At 48.1% G+C, this 20,130-nt stretch overlaps 2 protein-coding genes across 2 annotated transcripts in view; one reads left to right on the top strand and one right to left on the bottom strand.

The window, feature by feature from the left end:
* Window positions 1–19,656, bottom strand: part of LOC115641394 (deleted in malignant brain tumors 1 protein-like) — a 44,522-nt gene extending 24,866 nt beyond the window's left edge. Inside the window, exons 1-4 of the mRNA XM_030544518.1 lie at window positions 19,635–19,656; window positions 17,882–18,211; window positions 14,648–14,977; window positions 7,990–8,319 (exon numbers count right to left, since the gene is read on the bottom strand). Of these exons, the coding sequence (XP_030400378.1) occupies window positions 7,990–8,319; window positions 14,648–14,977; window positions 17,882–18,211; window positions 19,635–19,656 (1,012 nt within the window). The remainder of the gene's footprint in view (window positions 1–7,989; window positions 8,320–14,647; window positions 14,978–17,881; window positions 18,212–19,634) is intronic.
* The window catches only part of LOC115641316, a 627,798-nt gene that overhangs the window by 239,832 nt on the left and 367,836 nt on the right, over window positions 1–20,130 (top strand).

The following is a 20,130-nucleotide window of genomic DNA, read 5'->3' as shown; positions in this document are numbered from 1 at the left end:
TGATGGCAGACCTGGGCTGACAGCTGTGTCCTCACAGAGGGGCAGCAACTCTGGGATAGAGAGACTGGCATCCTGAGGAATACAGAGACTGACATCCTGACGAATACAGAGACTGCCATGCTGATGGATTTCAGAAGCTCTAACTTGTAACTGCCTATTTCCAACCTGGGACTCAGATCCTAGATTAGGCTTAATGGTCCCCTGACTGAACTGGCCAAAGGAATTGCTACAATGCCTATATGTGGCTTAACCCAGTCTTCTCAGTGTGCCTGTGGGGCAGCAATACAGACAGTCACACGTCATGGACGAGATCCCCGTTAGAAGACTGGACCTTGAGGATGCACAGTCAGGTGGCTGAACAAGCTAGAGGTAAGCAAGGTCTGAATGAGCTCTCCCCTGACAGTTAGGTCTATTTTGTAAGTTTGTCTACACAAGCAACCTCATTTCAGCAACCTAAAGGGCTCTTAAAATCGGCTTCTTTACTCCTCTCCAGGGGGGAGTAGCGCTAAAATCGACCTTGCTGGGTTGAATTTGGGGTTGTGCAGATGCAAATCAACGTTATTGGCCTCCAGGAGCTATCCCAGAGTGCTCCAATATGACCGCTCTGGACAGCTCTTTCAACTCCAATGCTCTAGCCATGTACACAGGAAAAGCCCCATGAAATTTTGAATTTCATCTCCTATTTGGTCAGCGTGGCAATCTCAGCAGCGCAGGTGACCATGCAGTCTCCCCAGAATAGCAAACGAGCTCCAGCATGGAGTGAATGAGAGACACTGAATCTGATTGCTGTATGGGGAGAAGAATCTGTGCAGGAAGAACTCTGATCAAAAAGAAGAAATGATAATATATATGCAAAATCGCACAGGGCATGATGAACAGAGGCTACAACAGGGACACACAGCAGTGCCGCATGAAAGTCAAGGAGCTCAGGCAAGCCTACCAAAAGACAAAGGAGGCAAATGATCGTACTGGGTCAGAGCCCCATATATGCTGCTTCTATGATCAGCTGCTTGGCATTCTAGGGGGGGACCCTACCACTATCCCACCACTGTCTGTGGACACCTGCAAGAGGGGAGTCTCACACAACAGGGAGGAGGATTTTGTGGATGAGGAAGAGGAGGAAAAGGAGAATGTGCCACAGGCAAGCTGTGAATCTGTTCTCCCCGGTAGCCAGGACCTTTTCATCACCCTGGAGCTAATACCCACCCAATGCAGGATCCCCAACCCTGAATGCGGAGAAGGCACCTCGGGTGAGTGCACATTTGTACCTACACACAGAGTTTAAAAGCAATTGTGTTTAATGTTTGATTTTCCCTGAAGACTTGGGATGCATCTGCAGCCAGTACAGCTATTGGAAAAGTCTGTTAACGTGTCTGGGGATGGAGCAGGAATCCTCCAGGGACATCTCCATGAAGCTCTCCTGGAGGTACTCTGAAAGCCTTTGCAGAAGGTTTCTGGGGAGGACTGCCTTATTTCATCCTTCGCGGTAGGACACTTTACCACGCCAAGCCAGTAGCAAGTAGTCTGGAATCACTGCAGCACAAAGCATGGCAGTCAATGGTCCTGGGTTTTGCTCTCATTCAAGGAACATTCAGTCTATACCTTTCTGTGTTAGACTCAGGAGAGTGATATCATTCATGGTCACCTGGTTGAAATAGGGGAATTTTTGTAAGGGAGCAGTAAAAGGACCTCGTTCATACTGGGATGCTTGTGCTTGGCTAAAAGGGATCATCCCTGAGAACAGTCACGCGGCGAGGGGAAGGGATCGTCCCAAATAGCCAAACGGAGGGGTGGGGGAAGGTGTGTGCTGCAATTCCACCTGAAAACCACAGCCCCTCCTTTTAAATGGCAAACCCAACCTGCATTGCTTGCTATGGGAAAGGAGGGCGCTGCAGTTTGAAAACATTCTCACATGTTATGAAGGCATTAGAAGCCAAACCCGCGTACCCTTTGGTTTACCATGGCTGCCTGGAAACCAAATTCTGTTGCCCAGCCATGTGTGATGTGTCACCATACCAGCAGGCGCTCCATATAAAAGGCAAAATGTGACCTTGTACCTAAATCACATGTGCTGTCCGCTGTGAATTGCTTGATTCACTGTGAAAGAGTCTCCCTTTTGTTCTCAAAAATGTATCACCTTAAATTTTACTCTCTCTTTTTATCCCTTCACAGGTGCAAATGTTTCTATGCTCCCCTCATCATCTCCGTCCCTGAGGTTATCGCAGATTAGAAGATGAAAAAAACTCTCTCGCGATGATGTTTTCCAAGCTCATGTAGTGCTCGTGCACTGATAGGGCAGAACTGAATGCATGGAGACATTCAGTGGCAGAATCCAGGAAAGCATTAAGTGAGCATGATGAAACGAGGCAGGATGCAATGCTGAGGCTAATGGGGGAGCAAATGGACATGCTCAGACGTCTGGTGGAGCTGCAGGAAAGTCAACAAGAGCTCTGACCGCTGCTGCATTCACTGTACAACTTCTCCCCAAGTTCCATATCCTACTCACCCAGATGCCCAAGAATGCAGGGGCAGGGGGAGGCTCTGGGCACCCAGCCTCTCCACTCGAAAGGATGGCCCAAGCAGCAGAAGGCTGTCATTCAAACAGTTTTGATATGTAGTGTGGCTACAATAAGCAATGTCCTTCCCTCCACCCCTCCTCCCCAACCCCAACCTACCCCACCCGGGCTATCTTATCAGTTATCTCACTCTTTTTTAATTAATAAAGGAAGAATGCGTTGTTTCAAAACAATAGTGACTTTATTTCCTTTGCCAGCTGTGATTGAAGTGGGGAAGGTAGTTGGCTCACAGGGAATTAAAATTAACGAAGGGGGCAGGCTTGCATCAAGGAGAAACACACACAACTGTCACACTGTAGCCTAGCCAGTCATTAAACTGGTTTTCAAAGCCTCCTTGATGCACAGCGCACCTACCTGTGCTCTTCTAATTGCCCTGGTGTCTGGCTGTTCAAAATTGGCTGCCAGGCAATTTGCCTCAACCTCCCACCCTACCATAAACATCTCCCCCTTATTCTCACAGATATTATGGAGCATACAGCAAGCAGTAATAAGAATTGGAATATTGCTTGTGCTGAGGTCTAACCTAGTCAGCAAACAGCGCCAGCACGCTTTTAAACATCCAAAGGCCCATTCTACCACCATTCTGCAATTGCTCAGTCTGTAGTTGAACTGCTTCTTACTACGGTCCAGGCTGCCCGTGTACGGCTTCATGAGACATGGGAGCAAGGGGTAGGCTGGGTCTTCAGGGATAACTATTGGCATTTCAACATCCCCAACAGTAATTTTCTGGTCTGGGAAGAAAGTCCCTTCTTCCAACTGCTCAAACAGCCCAGAGTTCCTAAAGATGTAAGTGTCATGCAACTTTCCCACCATCCCACTTTGATGTCGGAGAAACATCCCTTTTGATTCACAGTGTTTGCAGCACCATTGAGAAGTATCACTTGTGGTTTATGTACTGGTTGGCAAGGTGGCCTGGTACCAAGATAGGGATACACGTTCCGTCTATTGCCCCACCACTGTTAGGGAAACCCATTGCAGCAAAGCCAGCCACTATGACCTGCACATTTCCCAGAGTCACTGCCCTTGATAACAGAATGTCAGGGATTGCACTGGCTACTTGAATCACAGCAGTCCCCACAATAGATTTGCCAACTCCAAATTGATTCCTGACTGACCGGTAGCAGTCAGGCGTTGCAAGCTTCCACAGATTTATTGCCACTCGCTTCTCAACTGTCCTGGCAGCTCTCATCTTCGTATTCCTGTGCTTCAAGGCGGGGGAAAGCAACTCACAGAGTTTCAGGAAAGTGGCCTTACGCACGCAAAAGTTTCGCACTCACTGGGAATCATCCCATATCTGCAACACGATGCATTTCCACCAGTCTGTGCTTGTTTGCCGGGCCCAGAATCAGGGTTCCACTGTATCAACCAGCCCCACTGCAGCCATGATGTCCCGACTGCCACATCTCGTGCTTTCAGGAACGTCAATGTCCATGTCCTCCTCACAATCATCCTTGTGCTGCCGTCTCTTAGCCAGGATCTACACATACTGCAGTATAATATGCATGGTATTTACAATGCTCGCAACACCAGTGGTGAGCTGAGCGGGCTCCATGCTTACTGAGCTATGGTGTCAGCATGGGTAACCAAGGAGAAAAGACACAAAATAATTGTCTGCAGTTGCTTTCACGGAAGGAGGGAGTGAGGGGAGACTGACAACATGTATCCAAAACCATCTGCGACAATGTTTTTCCCCCGTCAGGCACCGGAAACTTAACCCAGAATTCCAATGGGCAGTGGAGACTGTGGGAACTGTGGGATAGCTTCCCACAGGGCACCACTCCGTGAGTTGATGCTTGCCACAGTAGTGAGGACACACTCCGCCAATTTAATGCACTTAGTGGGGACATACACAATCGACTGTATAAAATCTATTTTTAAAAATCCACTTCTATAAAATGGACCTAATTTCATAGTGTGGACATACCCTAAGAGCTGACAGTCACTGAGAGATGGGTGGAGACTCAAGAGAGTGACCTGAAGAGATCACAGAAGAGAGGCCAGAGGCAGCAGAAGGTGAGAATGAGCAGAGTGGTGAGTGGCTGGCAGGGCAGCTGCCACCAAAGCAAGCACTCAGACAGCAGAGCGAGCCAGGTGCTTTCCTCCCTGTCCCATGGTGGGAGCTGAACTCACACAGGTGCATCTCTGAACTCTGGGTCTTCACTAACCAAGGACAACCACTGTGAATGGGGTGCAGTGGAGGGAGAAGGGAGGGGCACCTTAAAGGAACTTTTGGTTGCTCGACTCAAGATCCTGAAGCAAAACACATTGCTCAACATACTCTGGGATAGATCTTTGCTCATGGTTTAATCTGTTTCCAGCATTTTCCAAAGTTAATGCCAGGGGCCTTCTCTCCTTTTATTAAAAAGTTTCTCTTCTGCACTAAGACTCTGTGCTCTCAAGAGGGGAAAACTTTGTCCCATAGAGCACCAACGGGTGTGTACTTGTCTTAGGTTACTGGGTGGATGTTCAAGCCGGATCTGTGTTGTATTGCTGGAAAGGAACCCCTAGATATTGAACTCGGCCCTGGTCACTGCCAACTCCACTGGCAGAACGGTTGCATAGAGATTTAATTGTGACATATACAAACTCATAGAATCATAGAATATCAGAGTTGGAAGGGACCTCAGGAGGTCATCTAGTCCAACCCCCTGCTCAAAGCAGGACCAATCCCCAACTAAATCATCCCAGGCAGGGCTTTGTCAAGCCTGACCTTAAAAACCTGTAAGGAAGGAGATTTCACCACCTCCCTAGGTAACCCATTCCAGTGCTTCACCACCTTCCTAATGAAATAGTGTTTCCTAATATCCAACCTAGACCTCCCCACTGCAACTTGAGACAATTGCTCCTTGTTCTGTCATCTGCTACCACTGAGAACAGGCTAGATCCATTCTCTTTGGAACCCCCTTTCAGGTAGTTGAAAGCAGCTATCAAATCCCCCCTCATTCTTCTCTTCTGCGCACTAAACAATCCCAGTTCCCTCAGCCTTTCCTCATAAGTCATGTGCTCCAGCGCCCTAATCACTTTTGTTGCTCTCCGCTAGACTCTTTCAATTTTTTCCACATCCTTCTTGTAGTGTGGGGCCCAAAACTGGACACAGTACTCCAGACGAGGCCTCACCAATGTTGAATAGAGGGGAATGCTCATGTCCCTAGATCTGCTGGCAATGCCCCTATTTATACAGCCCAAAATGCCATTAGCCTTCTTCGCAACAAGGGCACACTGTCGATTCATATCCAGCTTCTCATCCACTTAAACACTAGGTCCTTTTCTGCAGAACTGCTGCCTAGCCATTCGGTCCTTCGTCTGTACCAGTGAATAGGATTCTTCCGTCCTAAATGCAGGGCTCTGCACTTGTCCTTCTTGAACCTCATCAGGTTTCTTTTGGCTCAGTCCTCTAATTTGTCTAGGTCCCTCTCTATCCTATCCCTACCCTCCAGCATATCTACCACTCCTCTCAGTTTAGTATGATCTGCAACCTTGCTGAGAGTGCAGTCCACGCCATCCTCCACATCACTAATGAAGATATTGAACAAAACTGGCCCCAGGACCAACCTCTGGGGCACTCCGCTTGATACCAGCTGCCAACTAGACGTGGAGCCGTTGATCACTACCTGTTGAGCCCGATGATCTAGCCAGTTTTCTATCCATCTTATAGTCCAATCATCCAGCCCATACTTCTTTAACTTGCTGGCAAGAATACTGTGGGAGACCATATCAAAAGCTTTGCTAAAGTTAAGGAATAACACATCCACTGCTTTCCCCTCATTCACAGACCCAATAATCTCCTCATAGAAGGCAATTAGGTTAGTCAGGCATGACTTGCCCTTGGTGAATCCAGGTTCACTGTTCCTGATCACTTTCCTCTCCCCTAAGTGCTTCAGAATTGATTCCTTGAGGACCTGCTCCATGATTTTTCCAGGGACTGAGGTGACGCTCACTGGCTTGTAGTTCCCTGGATCCTCCTTCTTCCCTTTTTTAAAGAGGGGCACTACATTGGTCTTTTTCCACTCATTCGGGACCTCCCCCGATCACCATGAGGTTTCAAAGATAATGGCCAATGGCTCTGCAATAACATCCACCATTTCCTTTAGCACCCTCAGAGGTAGCGCATCCAGTTTCATGGACTTGTGCTTGTCCAGCTTTTCTAAATAGTCCCGAACGACTTCTTTCTCCACAGAGGGCTGGTCACCTCCTCCTCATGCTGTGTTGCCCAGTGCAGCAGTCTGGGAACTGACCTTGTTTGTGAAAATTGAGGCAAAAAAAGCATCCAGTACATTCACTCTTTCCACATCCTCTGCCACTGGGTTGCCTCCCTCATTCAGTAAGGTGCCCACACTTTCCTTGATTTTCTTCTTGTTGCTATCCCTGTAGAAACCCTTCTTGTTACTCTTAACATCCCTTGCTACCTGCAACTCCAAGTGTGATTTGGCTTTCCTGATTTCACTCCTGCATGCCCGAGCAATATTCTTATACTCCTTCCTGGTCATTTGTCCAATCTTCCACTTCTTGTAAGCTTCATTTTAGTGTTTAAGATCAGCAAGGATTTCACTGTTAAGCCAAGATGGACGCCTGCCATATCTACTATTCTTACTACATATCGGGATAGTTTGTTCCTGCAACCTCAATAAGGATTTTTTAAAATACTGATTTAAAATATCCTTTAAAATAAAAAAAGAAGACTCCCCTCACTGACATGCAGACATTTCTAGGGTAGGACAGGGCAGCTGAGAATCAGGACAGGAAAATATGTAGGCTGTGTAGGACAGGAAGTGAGGAAGAATTGCCTCTCTTCTGTCCAGCCTGTGGGGAAGTTACAACTTTAGGGCTCAATTCCTGAGATGCAAATCTGCTGGAACACTGTGATTCAGAACAGACTCTTGAGAAACTGGCCCTGGCTTTTTAGTTTAAGTGAGCAGCTGCAGGCCCCGTTGACACTAAAACCAACCAGTTGAAGCTACAGTTACCCAGCCCACCACCATCCTGCAGAGGAGTCTGGCCCAGAGATAAGTAGACTCCAACTGGCAGAGGGCACAGGTATGCCTAGAGTTATACAGGGATCCCCTGGGTGAGATATATGCACAATAGCTCACCAATGGTGGTATTTGAGGTCTCTACCAAGAGCCAGCAGCCCACTGGTCGACCTAATGGGGGCAAGATGGTTGGCGTGCTGGGGCCTCGAGCCGCCCCTGCTCTGCACTGCGCCCCAGAAGCGGCCTGTAGAACCGCACAGGGGAATTAGGGTCAGCACAGCCTCTGAGAGGAGAGTGCTCCTTACTAGACCCACCATATTGTTGATTGAAGCACAGGCCCCAAGGACCATGCTGGGGTCAGCTCTGGCTGTGAGAGGACAATACCCCATAATGAGCTTCCCACTGTGCTCCCTGCAACATGCAGTGCGGTGGAAGAAGCTTACCTGAGCACACAACACCGGCATCTTCTCCATGGTTACAGTTATTGTCTCCCCAAGGCTGAGCCCTGCACTCAGTGAGGGCAGCTTCTGTCCCTGTGCAGTGAACGTCATCCAGCCAGATTCGGTCTGACCCTCGCCCAAATCGAGCTCCTCCTGGGGCTGATAACGCTGTCCCACAGCCCAGCTGCCTGCACACGACTGCGGCATCCTGTAGGTTCCACTCATCGTCACACACGGTTCCCCACTGCTGGTTGTGAAGCACCTCGACTCTCCCAGCACAGCGACTTGGGCCGTTCACCAGTCGGAGCTGAGCCACTTCTGAAATGCCAGTATCTGCAAACACCCCAAAGAATAAATATTTAGGGAGGTTCCTGTGCATCTGATCACTAGTGACACTGGGGAACGTAGCACCTCACACTTACTTGGCTGAACAGCCTCTGCAACTGCCTGTCAGGGGTTCACTCTTCGCTAGGGCTGTCAATTAATTGCAGTTAACTCGTGTGACTAACTCAAAAAAAGGACTCATAAGTTAAAATATGAATCATGATTAATCTCAGTTTCAATCGCACTGTTAATAGAATACCAATTGAAATTTATTAACTATTTGGGATGTTTTTCTACATTTTCAAATATAGTGATTTCAATTACAACAAAGAAAACACAGGGTAAAGTGGTCACTTTATATTATTATTTTGGATTACAAATATTTGCACTACAAAAATAATAAAAGAAATAATATTTTTCAATTCACCTCCTACAAGTACTGTAGGGCAATCTCTGTATAGTGTGGAAGAAGGGAAAGAATTGACAAGGATTTCTAGGGGATCTTAATGCATGTCAGTTTGTTAACAAGAGATAGGCCAGCTGTAACCCTAATGTCGTGAGCCTTGTAGAAGCGAGGATTGTGTGAAGCGAGCAGAAAAGAACTGTGTGAGAAGTTATTACGACCTTGCACTGATAATTAAATATGTAGGCTGGCGCCCAGAAGCTGAGAAAGATAAGATAGTAGGATGGCCCTATGCATAAACAAAATGCATCTGTTGCTCATCATTGTCTGTAATATTGCTTGCTATTGTCTGTAACAAAGGTATAAATGCTTGCTGTAATTGTTTACCGGTGGAGAGACCTATCCGGGACTGGGGCAACCCAGTGTCCTAGGGCACTCCCTCCCTCAATTAATATTGCTTGAGAAATAATAAAGTATTTGATTTTGCTGCACCCAAACTAAAAGCGAGAACTGAGTTTTTCTCCGACAATAGTAAAAGGTTGAATTTTAAAAAAAATCTCCAAAACTTAGAGACTACACATCCACTCAGTCCTTTTTCTCATTCAGCCAATTGCAAAGACAAACAATGTTGTTTAAATTTATGGGAGATAATCTTGCCTGCTTCTTATTTACAATGTCACCTGAAAGTGAGAAGAGGCATTGGAATGGCATTTTTATAGCCGGCATTGCAAGGTATTTACATGCCGGATATGGTAAACATTCATGTGCCCCTTCATGTTTCCGCCACCATTTTAGATGACATGCTTCCATGCTGATGATGCTGTTAAAAAAGTGGTGTGGTAATTTAATTTATGACTGAAATCCTTGGGGGAGAATTGTAAGTCTCCTGCTCTGTGTTTTACCCACATTCTGCCATACATTTCATGTTATAACAGTCTCGGATGATGTCTCAGCATGTGTTCGTTTTAAGAACACTTATGCAGATTTGGAAAAACACAAAGAAGTTACTAATCTGAGATTACTAAAGATAGCTACAGCACTTCAGAATCTGAAGTGCTTTCCAAAACCTGAGAGGGACGAGGTGTGGAGCAGACTTTCAGAAGTCTTAAGAGAGCAACACTCCAATGCGGAAACTACAGAACCTGAACCATCAAAAAGAAAATCAACCTTCTGCTGGTGGCATCTGACTCAGATGATGAAAATGAGCATTTGTCCGTTTGCACTGCTTTGGATCGTTACCGAGCAGAACCTGTCATCAACATGGACATATGTCCTCTGAAATGGTGGTTGAAGCCTGAAGGGACATATGAATCTTTAGCGCATCTGGCACGTAAATATCTTGTGACACCAGTTACAACAATGCGATGAGAACACCTGTTCTCACATTCCAGTGACACTATAAAGAAAAAGCAGGCAGTATTATCTCCTACAAATGTAAACAAACTTGTTTGTCTGAGCAACTGGCTGAATAGGATGTTGGACTGGGTGGACACTAGGCTCTAAATATTTACACTGTTTTATTTTGGAGTGCAGTCTTCTGTTGATGGGTCTAACCGCTCTCTTCACACAGCAACTGCCTGTAGAGGGTTCCCCACCGCTGACCAGGCTAATCACTTGGGCAATGTTGAAATTTTTCCACTCCCCTCCCAGCCAGCTCTCACCTAGTTAGGGAAACTGGACTGCAGACTGTGATCACCCCTCACATTGCTTTAAATCAGAAGCTGACAGGAACTTCCTGGGGAGCAGATTTACACCCTCATTCCTACCGCTGGTATTCGCTACATAGGATACTGTGCAGTGCTAGGGGGCAGACACTGGCATAAGCATCTCAGTGATCTCAGCACAGCCACCCATATCATTAGCAGTTGCCTCAGCCTAACATCAGACTGATCAGGAACAGTCAATATGGATTCACCAAGAGCAAATCATGCCTGACCAGCCTGACTGCCTTTTATGATGAGATAAAGGGTTCTGTGAATATGGGAAAAGTGGTGGATGTGTTATTCCTTGACTTTAGCAAAGCTTTTGATATGGTCTCCCACATTCACCCACGAAAGCTCATGCTCCAAAATATTTTCTGCATTGAGACTATCCTTGCAAGAGGGGAAGCTGTGCCTCTTAGAAGCACCCAGGGGTGCTGTGTAATTGTCTCAGGTTATTGGGGTGGTGGCTCAAGCCAGATCTGTGTTGTATTGCTGGAAATGAGCCCCTAGATATTAAAACCACCTCTGGTTGCTGCCAACTCCACTGGCAGAAGGGTTACATAGATATCAACTTGTGACATGTCCAAAAGAAGAAGACTCCCCCCACTGACATGCAGCCACTTCTGGGGTAAGACAGGGCAGATGAGAAACAGGACAGGAAGTGAGGAAGAATTGTGTCTCATGTGTCCAGCTCTTGGGGAAGTTACAACTTCAGGATTAATTCATTGAAATGCAAATCCGTCAGAACACAGTGATTAGGAACCGGACTCTTGAGAAATTGGCCCTCGATTTTTAGTTTGAATGAGCAGCTGCAGGCTCCATTGACACCAGATCCAACCAGTGAAAGTTGCAGTTACCCAGGTCCCCAATGTGCCACAAAGGCATCTGGCCCAGAGATAACTAGATGCCAACTGGCAGAGGACACAGGGATGGCTAGAGTTTTATGAGGATCCCCTGGCTGAGAAATATGCACAATAGTTCGCTAGAGGTGGCATATCAGGTTTCTACCTAAAGCCAGAGCCTGCTGGTCGACCTAATGGGGGCAAGATGTTGAAGAGAGATGTTTGGTTTACAAATATCTGCACTGTAAATATGATAAAAGAAATTGTATTTTTCAATTCATCTCATAAAAGTACTGTACTGCAATCTCTTTCCTGTGTAAGTGCAAAATACAAATGTAGATTTTGTTTTTCTTGCATAACTGCATTTAACAATGTAAAACTTAGAGCCTACATGTCCACTCACTCCTACTTCTTCTTCAGCCAATCGCTAAGACAAACAAGTTTGTTTACATAAATGAGATTTAATGCTGCCTGCTTCTTATTTACAATGTCCCCAGAAAGTTAGAACAGGCGTTGGCATGGCACTTTTGCAGCTAGTATTGGAAGTTATTTACATGCTGGATACGCTAACCATTCATATGCCCCTTCATGCTTCGGCCATCGTGGTGATAATGTGTTAATTTAATTTGTGACTGAAATCCTTGGGGGAGAATTGTGTATCTCCTGCTATGTATTATGTATATAATTGAATTCAATATATTTGAAAATGGAGAAAACATCCCCCCAAAATTAAAATAAATGGTAGGCTATTATTGTGCAAAGGTGCGATTAATTGCATGATTAATCATAATACATTTTTTGTCACTTAACAGCCCTATTCCCCACTACTGCCATGCAGCCACTTCTGGGGTGGAACAGGGCAGCTAGGTTCCCAGCCAATGGGAGCTGTGCAGCTGGCACTGGGTGGGGGCAGCACCTAGAACTGCCTGATGCACCTCCTCCACTTAGGAGTAGCTGGAGCCCGGTAGAAATCGCCATTTGTGGGGAGTCATCTGAGGTGAGCGGCCCCTGGATCCAACACCCTGCAACCCCTCCTGTGTACTAAGCCCCCTCCCACATTCAAAGTACCTCCCAGAGCCCCCTCCAGCCCCATGCCAACTGGACTATAAACCGGTATTTCAATGAAGATCAGAAATGCCGATTTATAGAGCTTTCCTGTTAGTGAAGTGTCGGATAAAACAGCTTTTACTTATTTTGGATTACAAATATTAGCACTGTAAAATGGTAAAAGAAATAGTATTTTTCAGTTCACCTCATACATGTACTGTAGTGCAATCTCTTTATTGTGAAAGTGAAACTTACAAATATAGATTATATTATTTTTTGTTAAATAACTGCACACTTACTTCTTGTTCAGCCAATCTCTCAGACAAACAAGTTTGTTTACATTTTTGGGAGACAATCCTGCCTGCTTCTTATTTGCGATGTCACCCGAAAGTGAGAAGAGGCGTTCGCATGGCACTTTTGCAGGTGGCATTGCAAGATATTTCCGTGCCACATATGTTAAATATTCATATGCCGCTTCACGCTTCAGCCACCATTCCAGACAACATGCTTCCATGCTGATGAAGCATGTTGGTGAAGCACTGGAATGGGTTACCTAGGGAGATGGTGGAATCTCCATCCTTAAAGGTTTTTAAGGCCTGGCTTGACAAAGCCCTGGCTGGGATGATTTAGTTGGTGATGGTCCCGCTTTGAGCAGGGGATTGGACTAAATGACCTCCTGAGATCTCTTCTAACCCTAATATTCTATGATTCTATGATGCTCGTTAAAAAAGTAATTTGTTAACAATTTGTAACTGAAATCCTTGTGTATCTCCTGCTATGTATTTTACCTGCATTCTGCCATATCTTTCATGTTACAGTAGTCTCAGATGATGACCCAGCACATGTTGTTCATTTTAAGAACACTTTCACTGCAGATTTGACAAAATACAAAGAAGGTCCCAGTGTGAGATTTCTAAAGCTAGCTATAGCACTCGACCTAAGGTTTAAGAGTCTGAAGTGCCTTCCAAAATCTGAGAGGGACAAGGTGTGGAGCAGGCTTTCAGAAGTCCTAAAAGAGGAATACTCAATGCGGAAACAACAGAACTTGAACTACCAAAAAAGATAATCAGCCTTCTGCTGGTGTCATCCGACTCAGATGATGAAAATGAACATTTGTCAGTCTGCACTGCTTTGGATTCTTATCAAACAGAACCCATTATCAGTATGGACACATGTCCTCTGGAATAGTGGTCAAAGCATGAGGGGACATATGAATTTTTAGCTGATCAAGCACATAAATATTTTGCTACACCAGCTACAACAGTGCCATGTGAATGCCTGTTCTCACTTTCAGATAACATTGTAAACAAGAAGCAAGCAGCATTATCTCCTGTAAATGTAAACAAACTTGTCTCTCTGAGCATTTAGCTGAATGAGATATAGGACTAAGTGGATTTGTAGGATCTAAAATTTTACATTGTTTTATTTTTTATTGCAATTATTATTTGTAAATAATTCTCCATTTGTAAGTTCAGCTTCTCTGATAAAGAGCTGGCACTACAGTACTTGTATGAGGTGAATTGAAAATACTATTTCTTTTGTTTCTTTTTTACAGTGCAAATATTTATTGTTGTGTAATGGAGCAATTAATTGCATGATTAATCATGATTAAACTTTAATCTCACAATTAATAGCAATTAATTTTTAATAACTTAACAGCCCTACTCCCCACCACTACCATGCAGCTACCTGTGGGGTGGAATAGGGTAGATGAGAGACAGGGCACAGAAACTCATGGGCTCTGCAGGAGAAAAAGTGAGGAGGAACCCTGTCTCCAGTCACAACACTGGGGCAAATTACAGGTTCAGAGGTAATTAGCTGAGATGGAAATCACCGGAGTGACTGGGATAGGAACCCCCCACTTCATAAAGGGATCCCTGAGTGGCTACAGGATCCATTCAACCCCAAATCCCACAAATGGGATCCACAGTTACCCAGCGCCCCATTGTGCTGTAGTGGGGCAGGGGGATCACAGCTGTCAGCGACGGGGAGGGTCTCTCACAAAGGCGTACGTACTGCTCCCTGAAGCGCAGGTCCTAAATGCTGTGCTGGGGCACTGGCTCAGCACTGACTGCGAGAGGAGAGCGCCCCCTACTGAGCCCCCATCCCGCTCCCTGTAGCACAGGCATGTAGAACTATGTCGTGAAATGGGGTCAGCACTGACCCCATGGGAAGAGCGACACTTACTGTGACCCCAAAACGGCTCCCAGCACTAGAAGTCCTTAGCCCCATGCTGGGGCACTGGGGTCGGCGCTGACTCAGACAGGAGAGCTGGGTCTGTGCTGAAAGCTTCCCAGCCCGATCCCTGCACCACCCACAGTGATATGATGGATGAAGGTTACCTGAGCACTCGACACCGGCATCTTCTCCGTGGGTACAGTTATTCTCTCCCCAAGGCCTAGCCCTGCAATCGGAGAGGGAAACTTCTGTCCCTGTGCAGTTGACATTATCTAGCCAGATATGGTCAGATCCACGCCCAAAGTGAGCCCTGATGGGGGCTGATAGCGCCGTCCCACAGCCCAGCTGCCTGCACGCGACTCCAGCATCCTGTAAGTCCCAGCTGTCATCACACACGGTTCCCCACTTCTTGTTATGAAATACTTCAACTCTCCCAGCGCAGCGACTCGAACCATTCACAAGTCGGAGCTGAGCCACTTCTGAGATTCTGGAATCTGCAAACACCCAAGGCAATAAATACTGAAGGAGGTTCCTGTGCATCTGATCTCTCCTGTTGCTGGGGAATGTAGCACCTCCTGCTGACTGGTCTGACCGGTCCTTGCACACAGCGACTCCCTGTCAAGGGCTCCCTACCTCTGACCAGGCTAATCACTTGGGCAATGTTGAAGTTTGTTCACTACCCTTCCAGCCAGCTGTCACCTAGTTTAGCAGACTGGACAGCAGTCTGTCCTACTGCTCCCATTAGAACACAATGAAAAAATCACCCTCTGCACTTCCCTGATGCAGAAGCTGGCGGGAACCTCCTAGGAATCAGATTTACACCCTCACTTCTGGAGCTGATATCCTCTTCAGTGCGATACTGTGCAGCGCTGCGGGCCAGACACTGGCAAAAGCATCTTTTGTGATTGGGAGCTGAACACAGTCACCCGAGTCATTAGTGGTTGCCTTAGCCTGACATCAGCATTGAATTTACATGTGTTCGCTCCATAGCTCCCTGAGAACGTCACCCAGAATCCATCCCCCATAGAACTGCCTGGAGCCCAGGGACGCCTGGCAGGAACCTGCTGTGCACCAGGCTGACAATGGTTCCAACCAGCGCAGAGGCAATGCACACTTCCTACAAGCAGGTCGGCCCCATCCTGAAGCAAACACCTGCCCCTGCGGTTGCTCCTCACTCGCCATGACTGAATTGGCAACATCATTTTGTGACAGCCATTGCTGCACTCATGTCTAGTGCTGTCAGCACAGTACCAGTCTCAGATGAATGATGGCAGAACTGGGCTGACAGCTGTGTCCTCACACAGGGGCAGCAACTCAGGGATACAGAGACTGGCGTACTGATGGATTTCAGAAGCCCTAACTTCTATCTGCCTATTTGCAACCTGAGATGAAGATCCTGGGCTACTTTTAACAGGCCCCTGACTGGACTGGCCAAAGGAATTGATACAATAGAGAGATTTGGGTAAGCCTGATCTTCTCACTGTGCCTATGGGGCAGCAATACATATAGTCACACATGTGGTGGAGCAGAGCCCTGTTAGAAGACTGGACCTCGAGGATGTAAGCAAGGTGGGAATGAGCTCTCCCCTGATAGCTAGTGATGAGCTGGGGCGGGGAAAAGGCTTCAGGACCAGATTGCGTTTACTTAAACACACCCATTCTGCCTAGTATCCAGCAGACAGAGCTGTGTTGGCTAATGCTGGGTTACAAATCACTGTAGTACTTGAATGAAGGGGTAGTGAAATGTTGTTGTCCTGATTGTCTGAGTAAAGGGCAGCAGATCTGTGCTTAGCCTGGCTGGACTGAGGGAGTCACCCACAACTGAACTGAACCCACTAACCAGGGAGCTCAGACACCAGACCCCTATCAAGAGTGAGAGGGGGTGGAGATGGGTGTTCCTGCTGAGGGGTGTGGGCTCTGTGTAAGAGGTCTAGGCATGGTTTAATCTGCCCCTCACCACTCATCAAAGATAGTTAATTAAGGCTCCATTAGGAGTCTTTTTGGTTTCAGTGATCACTAGAGCTGAAATCACCTGCTGTGAGACAGTGTTTCTGCCCAGCTGCTTCAGCACTGAGGGTTCCCCACTAGCAGCTGACAGTCACTGAGAGCTGGGTGGAGCCTCAAGAGAGCGACCTGCAGAGGTCACAGTAGAGAGGCCCGGGGCAGCAGAAAGTGAGGGCCAGCAGAGTGGTGAGTGGCTAGCGGGTGGCATGTGAGGTCTCTACCAAAAGCCAGCAGCCCGCTGGTCGCCCATATGCGTGCAATATGTTTGCATGCGACATAGTTGAAGAGAGAAGTAAAATGTAGAATATGACGTTTTTCACTGTATTCACTGTCTGGGCCCAGTGGGAACCTGAGAATTTGCAAAGATAAAGGACCCTCAGCACAAGTCTTTGAAGAGAGACCTCCTCTGGGAAGACACAATGGTCTGTACCTACAAAGAAAGAGGAGAGAGGGCAAGAGCTCCCTTTCACCGAGGAGGCGGCTGACAGCGTTTGTCTCAGGAAGAGGAGATCACAGCCAAGCCTGGAGTAAAACCTGGAAGGACTGTAGGGTGAGCATTGCTCTACCAGACAGAAAAGTATCTCGTTCAGTGAGTCTAGGCTTTAGTCAGCGTGATATGATTTTATGGGCCATGGAACCATTTCTTTCCAGCCCTTCTCCTTGCTACCCCTCGAATCTCTACACTCTGTGAAATCACTTGTCCTTGGTGTGACTATGAAGGTATCTAGAGCTGTGCATTGATTTGGGCAGAGATGGGAGGTGGAGCTGGTCACTTTGGGACCATGTTCTTTTGGGAGCAGCAGATCTGTCACTGCTTTGAGTGCCCAATGGGACAGGGGCTGGGTGCTGCAAGGAGACAAGTGGAGGGCTGCAGGTGGAATGTGCCTATTGCCAACCTGGAGAGAGGCCATCCCGTGTGGCCTAGAGGGCATGACATGTGTGGCCTGCAGCCACGAGAGTTGGGGAGCTGAACCCCAGTAGGCACAGACCAAGCTTTCTCATGCCAGGGGCCTATAGCACTGCACTGGGGCATTGGTGTCAGCACAACTACAAGGGGAAGCGCCCCCTACTGACACCCCATCCCCCTACCTTCAGCACAAGCCCCTTGGCACTGCACTAGGGCACTGGCCCCAGCACTGACTTCAAGGGGAGAGTGCCCTTTACTGAGCTCCCACCCTGCTCCCTGCTGCATAGGCCCATTGAAGCACTCAGGAGAATTAGGGTTAGCACAGCATGTGAGAGGAGAGTGCCCCCTATTGGAACCACCATATTGCTCTCTGAAGCACAGGTCCCAAGCACCATGCTGGGATCAGCACTGGTTGTGAGGGGACAATACCCCATAATGAGCTTCCCACCCTACTCCCTGCAACATGCATGGTGGTAGATGAGAGTTACCTGAGCACACAACACCAGCATCTTCTCCATGGTTACAGTTATTGTCTCCCCAAGGCTGAGTCCTGCAATCGGAGAGGTCAGCTTCTGTCCCTGTGCAGTGAACGTTATCCAGCCAGATATGGTCTGATCCTCGCCCAAATCGATCTCCGCCTGGGGCTGATAACGCTGTCCCACAGCCCAGCTGCCTGCACACGACTCCAGCATCAGTTAAATCCCAGTAGTCATCACACACGGTTCCCCACAACTGGTTGTGAAGCACCTCGACTCTCCCAGCACAGCGACTCGGGCTGTTCACCAGTCGGAGCTGACTTAATTCTGGGCTGCCTGAGTCTGCAAATACCCCAAGGGAATAAACGGGCTAGAGGAAAGGAATATGGGGCTTTTCCCCATTGTTTACTCTGGCTCCCATTCAGTCCCAGTGTGGCAGACTGGCTGGCTTAGGGAAGCTGGAAATGGGACACGGCGGGGTTCCTCAATGGAGGTCACCAGCTCTGACCCAGCCCCAGAGCTGGGGGAATGGCTGACTCGTGGGATGGAGAATGGGATACAGGGTCTTTCCCCCCAAGGTACTCTGGCTCCAGTACAGTCTGTGCGAGAGGGACAAGCTGATGCAGTACACGGGGGGAAGGAGACCTGGGGCTTTTTCCCCAGAGGGCACCAGTTCCCATTTGGCCCCAGCTGAGGGAGGGGCAGTGGCTGGCATGGGGGAACAGGCACTCTGCTTTCACGTCTGGGCCCTGGGTCCAAGCTGGTAGTGAGTGGAAGTCGCAGCCACTGCAGCTCTCTGATGCCCAAAATGTAAAATGAGCTGCTGGGGTTAATTCCCCTCCATGACAGGACAGGTGTGTGCAGACCAAGCCAGCCCTCAGTCTGAGCGGCTCCCAGCCAAGGGGCAAAGGGCAAAACTGGTCAGGAGACTGAACTGCCCTTTGTCCCTGCCTGGGTTCCCTGCCTGTCTGCACTCCTACGCCCCTGCCTGACCAGAGCCAACAGCAGCAGCCTCACAGGGCTGTAGTTCTGCTCCTCAAAGACTCCACTGGCGCTGACTGGGGCTGACTCGGCTCCTCCATATTCCACAGTGTCCAGACAGGCAGGGCTGGTCCCGGGCTGAACCAAGCCCTGTCCTGGTCCTGAGGGTGCCACAGTAGCCCAGTTCCTGCTACTCCACCCCCACCTCTCACAGGCCCCAGCTGGTGTCACGGTGCCCCAGTGTAAGCACAGCACCTCCCCTTGCCCTTTGCAGGGGTGGGGCCACTCACCAGCCACAGCCAGAGCTGAGCTGAAACAGCTCTAACAATAACTAAAAGACAAAAATGTCTGTTGGGGCAGATCATATCCCAGGGTAAATCTGGGGCCACCTCAGACTGATGTGGCTCGGACAGCCGCTGCCAGAGCTGAAATTTCAATCAGCCTTACTGGGCAAGGGTGAGCCCTTGAAATGCTGAAAGGCTCAGGCATTTCCACAAGTACCCAACAGCCAGGATGCCCTGTGCTCTGCTCACTCTGCCACACAGCCCACCTTGTCGACAATTCACTGGTAGGGAAACTGAGGAAGTGATGAACTGAGACCATGGGGTGAGTCTGGAGGAGGCAGGATTTGAACCCAGCTCTCCAGTCCTACACTTGAACGACTAGATTAAATAACCTTAACTCTGCCCTTCCTCGCCCCAAATTATGAGATACCCGCACACTGCAGCATGCACCCCACACATATGGACAGACCCCCCCACGCTCTCCTTATGTTTGTATTTACCTGTCATGGGGAATCCTGTCATGGAAGCTGAAAGAAAGTAAAGAGATGAGGTAAGTCTCTGTCTCCAGGGCTGGTCACCTTGGGGATCTCCAAACATTGGCTGATGTAAGCAGTGGCCTGAGTGAGCTCTCCCCTGCCATCTCTTGATGCATTGAGAGTTTAGGTGACCAGGTGGCAAGAACAAAATATCGGGACAATTGGCATCCCAGCCATACATCCGTTGGGACGCAGGACAAACAGCTGAATACCAGGACAGTCCCAATTTTATCGGGAGGTCTGGTCACCCTAACTGAGAGAAAAGACTCAGCTGCATGTTGTATTTCTATCTATCTCTGCCTTTCAGGGAGGTGGATTGCCTGCACCAATGGGAGAGCCCCTCCTGTCGCGTCGGCCTCATCTACACAGAAGTGCAATAGCGGCACAGCTGCCACTGTGCCAATCTTTCCAGTGCAGAAATGTTTCAAGACCCCCTACACCCTGCTCCCCTCAGGCCTGT

This window comes from Gopherus evgoodei, unplaced genomic scaffold (assembly GCF_007399415.2).
Source record: "Gopherus evgoodei ecotype Sinaloan lineage unplaced genomic scaffold, rGopEvg1_v1.p scaffold_34_arrow_ctg1, whole genome shotgun sequence".
Classification (NCBI taxonomy): domain Eukaryota; kingdom Metazoa; phylum Chordata; order Testudines; family Testudinidae; genus Gopherus; species Gopherus evgoodei.
This window is presented reverse-complemented; position numbering and strand designations above follow the sequence as displayed.